Genomic DNA, 17,597 nt, shown 5'->3' with positions numbered 1-17,597 from the left:
ATTTACTCATTCCAAACACAAATTTTCCTTTACAAACACAATTTTGACTTTGCAAATAATGTATGGATGAAAATCAAACGTAAACCAACCAACCTACGTTTCACACCAAAACAAGAGTTGTACAGAAGCTACATATCTAAGCTAAATCATGTTTGATAAAAATAGTGAACATTTTTTTTTTTCAAATGAAAAAAACACTGAATTAATAAGAATAGTTAAACTATAAACCATAAGTTATAAATTTAAACCCTACTTAAATTAGCTTTCAAAATCTGTAAAATACACAAGTTTGTGAGAAAAATTGGTAAATGAATGTGTCTATTTTAGTTATGTTATTTTCTTTTTTTTGGTTCAACAAAAACATTATTGTTAATTTATAAATTATTAACCATCCATTGAGCCCTTTCAAAAAAAAAAACTATCCATTGAGCGTAATTTACTAATTTCGGAAATTGACTTTGGGAAATTTTACGGTATTAAAGTAGAACCATAAAACATAAGCCGGGTTAGTTGAATGTACTGTTGCCAGTTCGTACTAAATTTTTTTCTGTTTCTCTCTCTAACTCTAACTCTAACTCTAACAAACAAGTACCCTTTTCGTTGAATTTTCCAATCTAACAAGTGCCAGTGAAATGTGATCTTGCTTCCACACCCAAACCTAAACCTTGTCTGTGCTGGACCCAGTGAATAGAAAAATGAAAAAGAGAATTAAATAAATGAAAAACATTTTTCCAATTTTAACACAATCACCCAACAAAGCTCCCTTTCTTAGAAAATAACCTTCTGCCGACGAAATTTATTCAACCTCTTTTTTGTTTCTCTTCTAATAAAAACAAACCAAAAAGAATCTCCCACACATTCTTAGTTTTCAATATAAATAAATTAGACAGCAATTAAAAAATTAGATACTTATAACGTAACAAATCAACTTTTAAATTTTCATCGATATTCAATATAAAAAGCACGTTGTATTAGAAAGAAAAAATATTAACATCTTTAAGTATCTTTTTGGTTCTAAAATACTGGTTTTATTGAACAACATTAAGTATTAATATTACCAACAAAGGAAATTTTAAGTTTGATTTAGTGGTGAAAAGATATGTTTTAAATTCGAATATTCTCTCTTTATAAATATTATTTCAGCCTTAATATTTCCATTAATCATATTTTTTTAATGTGAATTAGATATCTTAAATGTGCAATTGTAAACACTAGTTTTATTAATCTTTGTATTATTGTAACAAGCGACAAAAAATTTATTTTTCCTTAAATTTTTTAACACTAATGACACACTCTTTTACTCTAAACTTTTTTTATATAGAAAAAACATAAAATAACAAAAGGAAAAAAACAAAAATATAATAAATGTCCATTTTTTCATTATTCAACAAACATAGTCCAGTGGAGGAACAGCCAATGCCACCACCACCACAAGTTGGGCCCACCCATCACCTCACTCTTTACTAACTCTCACTCCAAACTCTTAACTCCTTAATTTCCATAAACTATACAAATAAACTTTATTAATATTTTATCCTAAGTTTTTTTCTTATTAAATAATTAAATAATTATCCCATCTATCTTTCATTCATTGCTTTAAACTCTCCTCGATCTCACTCTCTCTCTCTCTCTCTCTATCTGTCTCTCTGTCTTTCTCTCTCTCCCTTATAATCTCCTTCTATCTTACGCGTCTTCATTTCCACTCACACAGACACAAACACTACCCATCTCTCTCTCTCTCTCTCTCTCTCTCTCTCTCTCTCTAAACATTGCCATAGTTTAGGACACGGTGGTTGTTGTCTTCTTAAGGAATCAAACAACAACAACACCGAACATTCAACTCCCTTTTCTTATCTCTCCCAAAAAAACACATTTTTTTTTTCGTTTCAATTATCAATTACACAAAAAAAGGGTAATTTAATTTTGGATCCGTTCGTTTATGGGTTTTACAATGCAAAGTTGGATCTTTATGTGAATTAACGTTGTGGGTTTTTTAGATTTGATTGAGATTAGTTAAGTACAAGAACAAGTTCGTGATTTCGTAAGTTTGTGAGCTGTGTTGTGAGTGTCAGTGATGCATACCGGTGGTAGACTCATTGCTGGTTCTCACAACAGGAACGAGTTTGTTCTCATCAATGCTGAAGAAAATGGAAGGGTACCCTCTCTTTTCATTTCACATCTTATCTTAATTTTGTAGGGTTTTCTGTTTCAATTTTTGTGTCGGTGGTGGGTTTTCAGTCAATTTTGCATTTTGATTTATTTTTTGTGTGTTTATTATTGTTTCCTTTGACCCTTTTGTTAATTGGTTGAACATTGTCTCATATTTTGTAATTTGAGTTCTAAAATAAATTTCAGATTTGTTTGATTTTGGTACAGTTTTGTGTTTTGACTCTTCTAGAGTGTGTTTGGTCGTTTACATTGCCTAAGCATTTGTGCAGATTATGTGCGTTTTTGATCGTGGTATTAATGGATTGGTTGACTTGTGAAGGTGGAATTATTACCTATGATTTTGTCACTTATGGGAAATTTGATCTTGGTTTATAGATTTATTGTAGGTTACTTGTGGCTTAGATTTGTAAATATCAATTAAGAGTTTTAGTGTCACTGAATTTGTCTCTTTCCCTTTACTTCAGTTTATAACTTGGATTTGTAACTATTTATTAATGCATTATCTTCACGACAAGCTAGATCATTTAACTTCACATAGAATTGTAAATCAGTTGCAAATTATATTAACCTCTCTATTTCTTGGTATGGTTCTTCTCAGATTAAGTCGGTTCGCGAACTGAGTGGACAGATATGTATGATCTGTGGAGATGAGATTGAGGTTACTGTGGACGGGGAGCCCTTTGTTGCTTGCAATGAGTGTGCTTTCCCTGTTTGCCGGCCTTGCTACGAGTACGAGCGAAAAGAAGGGAATCAGGCCTGCCCTCAGTGCAAGACTAGATACAAACGCCTCAAAGGTGAGATCAAGATCAATTTTGTTTTCCTCTCTTTGACTTTGATAAATTGATTCTGTTGTAGACATTATCTTATATATAATCTTATTAATCAATGGGTTTGCAGGTAGTCCAAGGGTCGAAGGTGATGAAGAAGAGGATGGCGATGACGATCTAGACAATGAGTTTGATTATGATCTTGATGATATGGGCCAGCAAGCACATTCAGATTCATTGTTTTCCGGCCGCCTTAACACCGGTCGTGGTTCTAATACCAATATATCTGGTGCAAATTCGGAACATGGATCACCTCCTCTCAATCCTGAAATCCCACTCCTGACTTATGGGGAGGAGGTATATCTTTGAATTCTTCTGCTTTTGACATGTCGAATTTACACTCAATTGTTGCATTACTTGACGCCAGCAGCAACATTGATCCCTTTTATAACACGGTTTGCTATTATTTATAGGATCCTGAGATATCTTCTGATAGACATGCTCTAATTGTTCCACCATATATGAATCATGGAAACCGGGTTCATCCCATGCCTTATACTGATCCATCGATTCCATGTAAGTCTTATATAATTTTGCGTATATTGCATTTTGCTACGTTTCGAATTATATTTATATATTGTCTCACCCTTGTGCTTCTTTTATCATAGTGCAACCAAGACCGATGGTTCCGAAGAAAGACATTGCGGTATATGGATATGGAAGTGTGGCTTGGAAAGACCGAATGGAGGAATGGAAGAAAAGGCAAAGTGACAAACTTCAGGTGGTGAAGCATGAAGGTGATAACAATGATGGAAGTGGAAGTTTCGGAGATGACTTCGATGACCCTGATCTGCCCATGTAAGAATCAAGTCTATTTCTTTATTTTTCTGTGTTATATATGTGTGCTTTGTTTATTAATATTTTTCTCAATATATTATTTCAGGATGGACGAAGGAAGGCAGCCACTTTCTCGGAAACTACCTATCCCTTCAAGCAAGATAAATCCATACAGGATTATCATAGTTCTTCGTCTTGTTATTCTTGGGCTTTTTTTCCATTATAGAATTCTCCATCCAGTTAATGATGCATATGGCTTGTGGCTGACATCAGTCATATGTGAAATATGGTTTGCTGTATCTTGGATAATGGATCAGTTTCCAAAATGGTACCCAATAACGCGAGAAACGTACCTTGACCGTCTTTCACTGAGGTAATTGAGCCTACCTATCACATGTCTACTATATATTGATTCTATTTTTTCGTTCTCGGAGTCCTCGTATTTTGCTCAATATTGGATTCTTACATTGCTGCAGGTATGAGAAAGAAGGGAAACCCTCCCAGTTGGCAAGTGTTGATGTCTTTGTCAGTACTGTTGATCCTATGAAAGAACCTCCACTGATCACAGCAAACACTGTTCTATCTATCCTTGCTGTTGACTATCCAGTTGATAAAGTTGCATGCTATGTTTCGGATGATGGTGCTGCTATGCTAACTTTTGAAGCACTTTCTGAGACATCTGAATTTGCTAGGAAGTGGGTTCCGTTTTGCAAGAAATATAATATTGAGCCCCGTGCCCCAGAATGGTATTTCGGTCAGAAGATGGACTATCTGAAAAATAAAGTGCATCCCGCGTTTGTTAGGGAAAGAAGAGCAATGAAGGTTTCAACTTTCTCTGCTTCTAGTTTTTCCCTGTTGTTGTTGTTAGTTGGAAAATAATTTGGTGGTTGTCTCTGTTGTTGTTACTAAAGAATGCATTATTTGACACTGTTAATGACTTTTATTTCTTTGGTTGTTACAGAGAGATTATGAAGAATTTAAGGTGAGGATTAATAGTTTGGTGGCAACGGCACAGAAGGTTCCCGAGGATGGATGGACTATGCAGGATGGGACTCCGTGGCCTGGAAATGATGTGAGGGATCATCCTGGCATGATTCAGGTAGAAGATACATAGATTATCATGCATATGTATATCTGTTATGTATAATTTTGTAATTTAGGTAGGATCATACGATCCTTGTCACAATCCTTGTTTTACGATTTTTTCATTCCCCTCCTTGATCCTAAATAGAATCTTGATTTTTCACAACATTGCCTACAAATTTGAAACGATGACATTCTTTTTTTGTTTGTTTGTTTGTGTTTTACAGGTCTTCCTTGGTCATGATGGTGTTCGTGATGTTGAGGGAAATGAGTTACCTCGCTTAGTTTATGTTTCTAGAGAAAAAAGGCCTGGGTTTGATCACCACAAAAAGGCTGGAGCCATGAATTCTCTGGTAAGTTTCAAGTTACCTATATTTTGGTTCAGGTTGATATTGATGATGATCTACTGGCCTTCGATAACATGTTTTTGTAATATATTTGTAGGTACGAGCGGCGGCAATTATCACAAACGCACCTTATATTCTGAATGTTGACTGTGATCATTACATCAATAATAGCAAGGCTCTTAGAGAGGCCATGTGTTTTATGATGGACCCTCAACTTGGCAAGAAGATCTGCTATGTACAATTTCCACAAAGATTTGATGGAATTGATAGACATGACAGATACTCCAACAGAAATGTTGTATTTTTTGATGTAAGTTTTTGCTTTTTCGATTCTTTGCTTTTGTCAATGTTTTTTCTTTCTTCCCTTTGCCTTGACAAGTTAACTACCTGATTGAAAACAGATAAACATGAAAGGATTGGATGGATTACAAGGTCCAATTTATGTTGGAACTGGATGTGTTTTCAGAAGGTATGCACTCTACGGATATGATGCACCTGTCAAGAAGAAGCCGCCAAGCAAAACCTGCAACTGTTTGCCAAAATGGTGCTGCTGGTGCTGTGGCTCTAGAAAGAAAAAGAATCTCAATAATAAGAAAGATAAAAAGAAGAAGGTGAAGCATAGTGAAGCATCAAAGCAAATTCACGCACTTGAAAATATTGAGGCAGGGAATGAAGGTTAGAATTTTTGATCAATTGGCTGTGATTACTTTATGATAAAAACTTCTATTTCAGAAAATTTGGTTGATTACAATTAATGCTAACTATGTTCTGCTTCAGGAGCCATCGTCGAGAAATCATCCAATTTGACTCAATTGAAAATGGAGAAGAGGTTTGGACAGTCTCCAGTGTTTGTTGCCTCTACACTTCTGGATAATGGTGGAATTCCACCTGGAGTGAGTCCTGCATCGCTGTTAAAAGAAGCCATTCAAGTTATCAGTTGTGGTTATGAAGACAAAACCGAATGGGGAAAAGAGGTAAATATCTAAGCAAGCTCAGTGACCAGAGTTTGGCCTCCATTTAATTGATTAGTAAATTAATAGTAGTCTTTGTTCTGATATTTATTTCACGTACTCACAATATTGGCTTGGATTAGGTTGGATGGATCTATGGTTCTGTGACTGAGGATATCTTGACTGGTTTCAAAATGCATTGCCATGGTTGGCGGTCTGTGTATTGTATCCCTAAGAGGCCTGCATTCAAGGGTTCAGCACCCATCAATCTTTCAGATCGTCTACACCAAGTTCTTCGTTGGGCTCTTGGTTCTGTTGAGATCTTTTTCAGCAAACATTGTCCAATTTGGTACGGCTACGGTGGTGGGTTGAAGTTGTTGGAACGTTTTTCCTACATAAATTCAGTCGTGTATCCTTGGACTTCCCTCCCATTGATTGTCTACTGTACTCTACCGGCCATATGTCTTCTGACCGGAAAATTTATTGTTCCTGAGGTATGCTTCTTAATTCCCTATAATTTTATGACTGTCACTCAAAAATATCCCTTTTAATGTTTTCCTTAACTGCCTAAGGAATTAAGAAGGAAGTAAATTTGTTGCTTTGTCTTGTCAAAATTTTAGGGTCTATTTGTTATTGAGTAAAAAAAATTGGCTTTCAATAATTTGTAGATTTTTTTATAACTTTTTAAGAAAAACAGAAGCTATTCTGTGTTTGTTTACTGCATTGAAAAACAATTTTTTCTTAAAAAAATCATCTATCAAAACAAAAGTGATTTTCTAGAGAAGCAACTGAAAACTGTTTCTCTTTTGAAGCAGTTTTGGGGATTTATTTAGATTCTTATTTTTTTTTCTTCAGAAGTTGTTACTAACAGATTAAAACTCCTAGATGTGATTATTTTAAAAAATAGTGATTTTTTTTTTTTAAGGAAGAAGCTGTAACGGACAGGCCTCAGTATTTGCAGAATAGTAGACACAGTTACTAACATATCATTTTTTTTTTTTATCTGATATGCAGATAAGCAACTATGCAAGTCTTGTGTTCATGGCCCTCTTCATATCGATCGCAGCAACTGGTATCCTTGAGATGCAATGGGGTGGTGTTGGAATCGATGATTGGTGGAGGAATGAACAGTTTTGGGTGATTGGAGGTGCTTCATCACATCTTTTTGCCCTTTTCCAAGGTTTGCTCAAGGTTTTAGCTGGTGTCGACACAAACTTCACTGTTACATCAAAAGCAGCCGACGATGGAGAATTCTCGGAGCTCTATGTATTCAAATGGACTTCACTATTAATCCCTCCAATGACGCTATTAATCATGAATATTGTGGGCGTGATTGTTGGTGTCTCCGATGCGATCAATAATGGTTATGACTCATGGGGACCTCTGTTCGGTAGATTATTCTTTGCCCTTTGGGTCATCATACATCTTTATCCATTCCTCAAGGGTTTGCTTGGGAAACAGGATAGGATGCCAACCATTGTTTTGGTTTGGTCAATCTTGCTAGCTTCCATCTTGACTCTCTTGTGGGTTAGAGTTAACCCTTTTGTATCAAGAGATGGTCCTGTCTTAGAAATTTGTGGATTGAATTGTGAGGATACATGAAGAATAAATGAAAACTGAATGAAGGTGTTTTTGAAGAAGCAATCAATGCATTGAATACGACACGCTTCACATCACAATAAACGAAAAAAGTCTCACAAATTTTTTGATGGAAGTTGTATTTTTCGGGTGTGTAGATAAAGAGGAAGGAGAGAAAATGGAAGGGAAAGAGGGGGGAGTTTGATACATTGTTACCTGTAATAGGTTTTTTTTTTTTTTTTTTTTTTTTTTTTTTTTTTTTCTCATTTTATTCTTTGATTATATTTTCTGTGGTTTTATTAAGTGTTGCTATTCTCTTTTTCTAGTTGCTTTCATGTATTCTTATATAAGAAAGAGGCATTGAATGATACGATAAGTTATTCCCTCTTACAAAATAGAGGGACCAGCAGTCTCAAGAATTAGTTATTTCATATTTTAAGGTATGGTTTTTTGTTTAAACCTTGTGACATGAGATTTCTTCCTCATTTGTAATACCGTCAGCTATGGATATTCTTGTTCTTCACATGTTCTTGATGTTTCTTTTTTCAAACTCCATGGAACTTTCGGTTTGAAGAGTATGCTTGTTGGCACTCGAAACTTGTGTGTGATATTCTATATTGTGAAACTTTTTTCTACATATATGTTGCTTGCAATCAAGATTTATCGAGACTTCTGAAATTTATTACTTCTCCAGATTTTGTTGAGTAAATCCGGTATTCTATGCGTGCAACTGCATATAGATTTATTCAAAGCTCTTACCTTATGTGTTTAATTTATAAATGTAGAAACTTGATAGTTAGCTGACTAATTATTTTTTAAGCTCAAGATTCTCTGTAGCATAATCTGTATTGCTATTTTAGGTTACTTCAAAATAAAGAAAATTTGAAGCATGTACTTGGTATGCATATTGTATTTGTACCATATGTCATTTTTTTTCCGTTATTTTGTTGCGAGTGAAATTTGAAACGTTCTCATATATTACTATAATATAATGTTTTACTTGTTTATTTGAGTTTTTTTGGTTGTTGAAATCAAACTCAAATTTGACTTTTAAACTTTTATTGTGATATTGTGAATTGAAATATTTAGCTATCTCATGTTATATAAGAAAAACAGTCATATATTGTACTTGGTACCGAATTCTTACCTAAGCATGCTTGGTATTTTCAATGTCCTAACTCATTTGGTGGAGCAATGTATGGAATCAGAATACTTACACATGGGTTTGTGACTTTGCGTATTCTACCACAGCATGGCAATTAACTATTATTATACTATCTATTTGCTATTTAGAACGTTGTACTTTAAACTACCTTTCTTTCTCTCCATCTTCCCTACCTATTCTTTTTGCGTTGAAATTAGAAGGGTTACTTATAATAAGAAGAAATATCCCATTATTATATGATTGTTTCACAGTTCGGCTAGGATGAGTTGCAGTAAAAAATTATTTGATCTGAACATTAAAATAGCATGCAGAACGGTTTGTAATATTTCCACACGCAAAACTTAATCTGGTCTGACTTATTAAGTGTAGGTTGGATTGCTGTGAAATTAAATGGTGGCATCAACGACGACACCATTTAAAAGTACGTATGGAGCTGTGTTGGCCTGCTGCCTGTCGAGTTTCAATGGATGCGGTGAAATTTTTACATCAAATCTTATGCCTTGTAGAACTTCTTTCGATACTTTTTGATATAAGGAAAAAAGAAAATGAAAGTGTGCACAATCTTTTCATAGGAACACATTTTCCCACCCTTTACTATGTTAATACTTTCATGAAAATATTCAAAGACGTGCAAAGTTATTTTATTCCAAAAAAATTTTATATCCAAGAACAAACACATATGTTGTGTACTCATTGTCCATCCATTTTTTTAGCCCCTATTTGGTTTCACGGTAGACTATCGAGAACGGGCGTCTAACCATTCCTGCCTCACGTTTGACATGTTTGGTTCTCTCTTGGTCAAAGTACTTTCACAGTTTAACTCGGATTTCAATAGAAGCAGCTACTTGTAGCTTTTCAATTTTGGCAATGGTTGTTGACTGTTTTGCCCCTTGGTAAACTTAAATTTCACGGGAGAAGACTACCCAATTCAGGGATGAAACTGAACATGCAACTTCTCCTTCTACCTGGAATCCTCTCTTTTATTTCGAATTTCAATTCCTGTCAATTCCATTTTTACTCATGCAAGAGTTGAAAAATGCAGTGCTCATCAAATTTTTTTCATAGAAACTCTTTGATCAATTGCTTGTTACAATTCACTCGTTACAAGGTGGCAGCAGCATAAGAGTAACACACGAACCCTGAAGCTGGACTCTTCAATAACAAATTTGTAACCAGTTTTATTTTTTTGTTGGAACATACGTTAAGATTTGGTTGGTAAAAATTAGATAAATACTATATGTTAAAAACCCATCTTGGTTAAAATCAATTTTAATCCAAATTATTCAAACAATATATTTGTTATAAATCACTTTTGTTGTGAAGATAACCAAACATAAATCACTTTACACTTAACTCAATTTTAACTAAAATCAATTCTGCAAAATCAATTCAATTAAAATCAATTTTGACCACAACAGAACCAAGTGCACGCTTAGTCATTCATCATGGAACACGGTTAGCAAAACTCGTTTCAATATACTAGGAATATTATACCCAATAAAGAGAGCTTGTTATTATAGTGCCTATGGCTCAACTTGAAAAGAAAAAAAAATACCAGACGAGAATTCGTGACGTGCTAGCGTAACGGATTGCTTTGCTTCCACTCTTGTAACGTGCTTTCACAAGTTAACCGTTCCTTAATCTCAAGGAAAAGCTTGTGTGAAAGAAAAAGTACAAAAGTCCTTGTTGATAAATTAATTTATTTTACTATATTAAAATATGAGTAAATAGATAATTGCCCTCGAAATTGTAAATTTCGTCAATTACCGCCTTGAAATTGCATAACGTTAATCAATTTACCCTCCGTCAAATTCTTCTGTTAGTCAACATGACGTTTTGCAAATACCCCCCCTGAAATTTTGCACTTATGTGCAAAATGCCTCCCGAACTTGAAAATTTATATTTTTTCTGGACTTGTTGGAAGTGATTACATTGTTTTTTGGCATGAATAATTCTTGGAAATGGATTCTTTGATCCTTCGAGAATGTCTTTTTGGGTGACTGCACAATAGCAATGTTGCTGATACATGTGAGCCAATGATGCATTCTTTTAAAGTTACTTAAATGAGGTTACTAACTTACTATGTTGATAGAAACTCTCTTAAGTTGAAAATTTGGATTATTAATCATGAATACTGCTTTTAGAGAAAGCAATTTAAGTTCTTTATTTATGGTTGACAATTAACTACTGCATGATTTTAATATTTTTAGTTTAGATTTTCTTTAACAAAAGATAAGATATTATTTTATTAACTAAAGAGATATTTTTTCAATATAGAAAAAGAAAGACTTTATTAAGAACACTAACCCAAAAACAATGTGTAAAATGATTTCTGATTATATCAAGTTAAAAAAGTAAATTCAAAGTAAATTGATTTAAAGTAAATTCCCTGACAAAAGCAAAGATAATTAGTATACTTCTGCCCTCAACCCACGAAATGATGATACTTTTATCTCTTGACTTGCAACCTGTTAAATCACAATCTACAATGTTCTCCAATCAAAATTTGCAGCATTCTTCAATTACTTCAGTCAACAAATTATACAAGTCTTGGCATTTGGTTCATGTATCTCCATTTAGCTATTGCACAATGTTCTTCATCTCCTCTTCCACATTTTTCAAGGATAAGAAAAAAAATTATAAATTTTCAAGTTCGGGGGCATTTTGCACATAAGTGCAAAACTTCAGGGGGGGGTATTTGCAAAACGTCATGTTCACTAACAGAAAAATTTGACGGCGGGGATAAATTGATTAACGATGTGCAATTTCAGGGGGGTAATTGAAGTAAAGATAACTAGTATACTTCTGCCCTCAACCCACGAAATGATGATACTTTTATCTCTTGACTTGCAACCTGTTAAATCACAATCTACAATGTTCTCCAATCAAAATTTGCAGCATTCTTCAATTACTTCAATCAACAAATTATACAAGTCTTGGCATTTGGTTCATGTATCTCCATTTAGCTATTGCACAATGTTCTTCATCTCCTCTTCCACATTTTTCAAGGATAAGAAAAAAAATTATAAATTTTCAAGTTCGGGGGCATTTTGCACATAAGTGCAAAACTTCAGGGGGGTATTTGCAAAACGTCATGTTCACTAACAGAAAAATTTGACGGAGGGGATAAATTGATTAACGATGTGCAATTTCAGGGGGGTAATTGAAGTTTTGTTAATTTCAGGAGGGTAATTGACGAAACTTACAATTTGAGGGGGGTAATTGCCTATTTACTCATTAAAATATATATGCTTACTTAGTCAAATACAATTTAGACAACCAAAAGCTGATAACTTTTATCACTCTTTTTATTTTATTATGAAAAAAAATTAAAGTGAGAGGATGATACTTTAGTCTAAGGTAATGTTCGAATTTGAAGAACGTTTACAAATGTATTTATATATATATTCTTCTTCAAAGGCATTAACGAAACATAAGTGAATTTTTTTTTTTTTATCATTCTATGGATGTGTTTGATCTATTAAACAGTAAGTACTTAACAGAACGGTACAAGACTTAACAACATAACAACTCAAAACAAAATTTTATGGTATTGAACAATTTTTAGCCTTATATAATTTTCGATGGATCAACGACTATTTTGTTGTTTTAAAAAACTTACGTGGGACAATAATTGTATTGTGGTTTAATGATGGATAATAATTTCAGTTTTTAGTATATTTCCTGCCTATGGTTTGTTTCGTCTTTGAAACAGTTTTACATTTCAAACATGTACAACTGAAGTTGTCATGTAATGTCATTCATTTTTAACATATCAAACAAATATTAAATCTGTCTTTCCCACTTTTCCATTATAGGAAGAAGAAGAAAAATACTCTAACTAAACAATTAGCTTTAAGTGGTTAATAAACTCTACTAAATAATAAATTGTTGAGCAAAACATATATAACTTCGATTTGTTATCAAAGCAATTTTTCATCAGATTTTACTTACATATTAATCAACTCCAGATCATAAACATATTTAGTAGAAGCAACAAAATCATTAGGCATTTAATTATTTGTAGAAACAACATGAGCAAATTAGTAAGTTGAAGTTTTCCACGATTTGAAGTTTGGACTCTTTCTGCTGAAAAATGATAGGAAAAAATGACCAAAAATTCCACCTATCTCAATCGGTGAGTTCCAATTTCCACACAAGACAACCTAGCATACGTGGCCTATTCAATGACTTCGGTCAATTCAAACTGATATACAAGAGTGCATACTATCAACTCTATACATTCACCTTCGTACTTAGTTTCTTACCATGAAAGTTTTAAAACTCAGCTCGATCATCGGCTCGATATGGGTAATGGGTCAGTGAGTTAATGGGGGAACCGCTGGGTTACTGGTTGAATCGCATGACTGAATCGGATTAAACCAAATAACTCGGTAAGTTGATTCGGTCTTACGATTAAATTTTTATATGTATTTAACTAGATTAAATCGGATTGAACCGATGACTCGGCCACTTAAAAACTAAAAAAGTGACATGTAATAGGTATATTAATATATGTATATCTATATTTTTTTAAAGAGTATAGTTATATTTTGTTGGCAAGGAAATAGATTTTGTTTTGCATATATATTAATATAAAGGGTTAATAGTGTTTTACCCCCTGTAATATAGGTCATTTTCAGTTTTACCCCCTGTAAAGTATTTTTTTTCGATTTCGTCCTTGTAATTTGAATATTTTTGGTTTTGGACCTTCATGAATTTTGACTGTTCAAAATCGAAGATATAGCAGGAGGGTAAACCGAAATTTGCTAAAATTAACAGGGGGTAAATCGAAATTTGCTCAAATTATAAGGGGGGTAAACCTAAATTTTCTCAAATTACAGGGGGTGAAATTTTTATGAAGGTCCAAAACCAAAAAATCTTCATATTACAAGGATGAAATTCAAAAAAATTATTTTACAGGAAGGAAAATCAGAAATGACCTAAATTACAGGGGGTTAAAGCACTATTAACCCAAATATAATATGTATATTTTTAAAAAAAATGTATGATGTGTATATTTTTTTTAGGGGAGAAATGATATGTATTTGTGTAGGTATTATATTTAATAATGATGAGCTCTTTTTAAGAGAAAAAAATGATGTGTTCTTTCTTTTTAAAAAATGAAGATATAATATACTTATATATATAATCTATTTTATTTGATAACACAAACAAGTTGTTGTTGGAGGGGTTGAGTTCCTAGATATTCATTTTATTGTCCAAGGTTGGATTCCTATTGTCCTCAACTTTTCATATTATGGTTTTTTTTTAAAAAATTATCAAAAGTCAAATCAGCATTTATTGTAGCAAGCATGCAAATCGAAATAAGTGTGAATTAGTGCTTAAACCGTGAATAATTGACATTAATGAGTATTAAACCTTACATAATTGATTTTATTAATGACTAATTATGAAAATTAATAAAAAAAATTGAACCGGGTTCGTTCCAAAAAACAACCGAGTCATTGATTTTTAGCGAGTTTAACCGATTTCCACCAGTTCAATTACATATTCGATCTGATGTTTGACTCGAACCGGCATACCCACTGGTTCTAGGTCTGCTCACCATTTCCAAGGTTTGAGTACATAATTCAACTTTGGAGAACCAAATTAAAAAATAAAACTTCTTCCGTCCCATAATTTAATTTAGGTCATTTATAATTGAATGGAGATTGGAGGGAGTAGCATATAACTAAAATTTCTTTACACTTTTGATTTGGAGATTTTTAATAAGGAAATGTTAACGAGTGTCTCCGGGACACTTATTAAGGGTCTTAAATAGTACTTGGGTCTCAAAAATCTTTTTTGCTTTGGAATGAGACATAAATTTTTTTTATCTTAAATTTCCCAATGAATGCAATACATCTAATCATTTTTGGTTGAAAATTTAATGGTACGGATTTTTTGATTTGGTAATAAAATGGTACGGATTTTACTTTTGGTATTTTAGATATACAAAAATAGTTTAATGGAAGTTCACCGACAATGTAAGATAGTTTTACACCTCTTCCCATAAATATTCATCATCTTATTATGTAAGCATAAAATATAAATGATTTATGAAAATAACTTTGCAATTTTCAATTCTAATCGGACGTCAATGTAAAACTAGGTTACATCAACATTACCTATCCCCATTTTCTCATTAAAAAAAGAATTTAAAGATGTGTGCACACCAATGAAAACACTGAGAAGTAAGAGAAAATTGTTATATTTATTTTTTACTTTTATTTTATTAATTAGATGTGGCAATTCTTAATGTTTTCATTTGTTGTTATGAAAAATTGTTTTGAATCGACAATTCATCACCTTTAAACTCTTAAAAAAAAAATCAAAATATGTATATTATGTGAATTGTTCAGTCTTCTTTTATTTCTCATATACTAATAATACGTGAATACACAAGCTATCTCGAATCCAATCAAAGGAAATCAATTTCCCTTGTGTTTGCGCCTACACAAAAATCTTTGAAACGATATTTATGTTATTCTATTTCTAGTATCCGACCCGTTAGATTGCCGACAAAAGTGGTCCCCAAAGACAACGTTTATATTATAACATCAATCCAACGGCCATTATTCGTTTTGTACAATACCATAATGAAATCAGACAAAAGAAATGATTTGAATTGATTCATTTAAAATATTATATATGAACAAGAGAAATAGTTATATTATTTATTATTGAATCAACTAAGTTTATGAGGTCATCTTCATAGAACCAACCTCGTAGTTTCTTAGCTGGTCTCTTTGAAATTGCTAGAACTCACACAACACGTATCTTCAAAACGCGCTCTACGTCAATTATAGTACATAATCAACAACAATACTATTTATAGCCAACAAGAGAAACAAAAACATCAAGAGGGTTCAACCTCCTTATTAATGGCTGAATTAGCACCCTCTTCTTCTTGTTGGCGTAAGATGAAGATTGTGGAATATGATCAACACTTGATTAATGAGTGTGATGTGGATGCAGCTCAAAAGCTTATGGATCTTAGTGATGAAGAGAAGAGCAACAACAACATTAGAGGAAGAGCAAGCAAGAGGATGCGAAGCAACAGGCAAGAAGAAGAAGAAGAAGAAGAAGAAGAAGAAAAAAAGCAACAAAGTGATGATATTGTAATGGCCAAGATACAAGAGATTTTTGGGAAAGATGTTGAAGTTTTTCCTATAGTTAAGAAACAAAGGAGATATCGTTCTCTTGTGAATATTTACATGGTTACTACACCTATTAATAATGATACAAGGGTGAGTGCATGATGACAATGAATTGAGAACTAAGAACGTAGCTAGCTTTAACTTTCCTGATAATAATTGTATGATGGGTCACTCCCAGGATTTTGTATTTTCTCATGGAAAATGGAAAATAATATATGTTCAGTACTACTTGAGTGCCAAAAAAAAATGCTAAGTGCTACTTTCGTTTTTAATTGTTGATATCCGTTAATTTAATTATCAATATGTGTGTTGATTATCAATGTGTTACTGCTATATATCTACATGTCACTTAACTTAATTATAACTAGCTAACTTTTTAACTTACAGCAACTTCAACTATATATATATATATATATATATATGGATCAATATGATCTGCAATGCGGGGTTGGAGGAGCATAAAGAAATGGCTCAGTATAAACCTTGTCCGAAATGAGTGCATATTCTATCTAACTGATTTGATTGATTTTCTGGTCTCTAGAAAATCAACAAAAAAGGCTTAGGTAGAGCAAATGCTTTGGAAAGTTTATATTTCATCATAATACAAAAAAAGGTTTTTTGAAGGAAACACAAAAGGTGCTTAAACACAATTTCGATCCCCTATTTATATATTTTTTAACCTTTAGTCTCCATTTTCTAAAACAATTTTTTTGGTCCCTCAATTAAAAAAGTCAACAATTTTTTTGATCTTCCTCCAATTTTAATGATGTGGTGCATTTATTAATGCCATTTTAGCCTAAAAAAAATTATAATTGAAAGAACTCTTGTATTGAAATGTTAAGATAAACTATTCAAATCTAATACATGTTGTTATAGTATCTTCAAAATTAAAAATCTATCATTCATAAGTATTCATTTATCCTTTTCTCTATGAAAATACTCAAGAAAATGTGAAATATTTTTCTAATTTTTTCCTTTATTTCCTTCCAAGTCTTCCTCTCTCTCTTTCCCTATGAGGTATTAGTGAAATAATAGGTGAGGAAGCGTTCACATGGTCTATGTAGATTGAGAAATGATATTTGAACATCTATTTGGTGATAATTTTTGTAACAATTTTCTTTCTTATACTCACATTATTTTTTTACTTTATCTCTCCATTGTTTTGATTTCCGTGCAAATATCTATTTTTTCTTTGCAAATTATGGTTGTCACATAAATTGTCAATCAAATTGGTTGTTCAAATAACACTTCCCACATCTGAAATCACTAGAAAAAGTCTTTAATTAGTCCATCAACTGGTTGGTGTCAACATATTTGTGGTCAATCACTATTCACTAAATGTGTTGAAGCAGAATGAGCTTGCTGGTGGCAACATGGAGGGTCCCTACTCCCTACACATGCATCTATCTAGCTTCATGGAATGATACTATTTTCAGGTTCTTAAATCCTTTACCCACAAGGGAGCATAACCCACGTTGAACTTGAGAACGGAGTTGATGCTCATTATGGTTCACTGTCAAGAAAGATGATAAATTTGT

General features: G+C 32.8%; 2 protein-coding genes across 2 annotated transcripts; both read left to right on the top strand.

Moving 5' to 3' along the window:
* Nucleotides 1-1,639: 1,639 nt before the first annotated feature.
* LOC11436748 (cellulose synthase A catalytic subunit 2 [UDP-forming]) lies at nt 1,640-8,328 on the top strand. Its single transcript, XM_003630126.4, has 14 exons — nt 1,640-2,155; nt 2,768-2,963; nt 3,067-3,293; nt 3,410-3,512; nt 3,605-3,794; nt 3,880-4,146; nt 4,250-4,595; nt 4,735-4,872; nt 5,084-5,209; nt 5,301-5,513; nt 5,605-5,878; nt 5,981-6,177; nt 6,297-6,647; nt 7,168-8,328. The coding sequence occupies exons 1-14, from the start codon at nt 2,075-2,077 to the stop codon at nt 7,753-7,755; spliced, it is 3,297 nt and encodes a 1,098-aa protein (XP_003630174.1). The 5' UTR covers nt 1,640-2,074; the 3' UTR covers nt 7,756-8,328.
* Nucleotides 8,329-15,583: 7,255 nt separating this feature from the next.
* LOC11426906 (apoptotic chromatin condensation inducer in the nucleus) lies at nt 15,584-16,331 on the top strand. The gene has a single exon (XM_003630125.4). It carries the CDS (start codon nt 15,784-15,786, stop codon nt 16,159-16,161), a length of 378 nt encoding a protein of 125 aa, XP_003630173.1. The 5' UTR covers nt 15,584-15,783; the 3' UTR covers nt 16,162-16,331.
* The last annotated feature ends 1,266 nt before the right edge of the window (nt 16,332-17,597 follow it).

This window comes from Medicago truncatula, chromosome 8, assembly GCF_003473485.1.
Source record: "Medicago truncatula cultivar Jemalong A17 chromosome 8, MtrunA17r5.0-ANR, whole genome shotgun sequence".
NCBI lineage: Eukaryota > Viridiplantae > Streptophyta > Magnoliopsida > Fabales > Fabaceae > Medicago > Medicago truncatula.
Note: the sequence above shows the minus strand (reverse complement) of the source record. Positions and strands in the feature narration are given on the sequence as shown.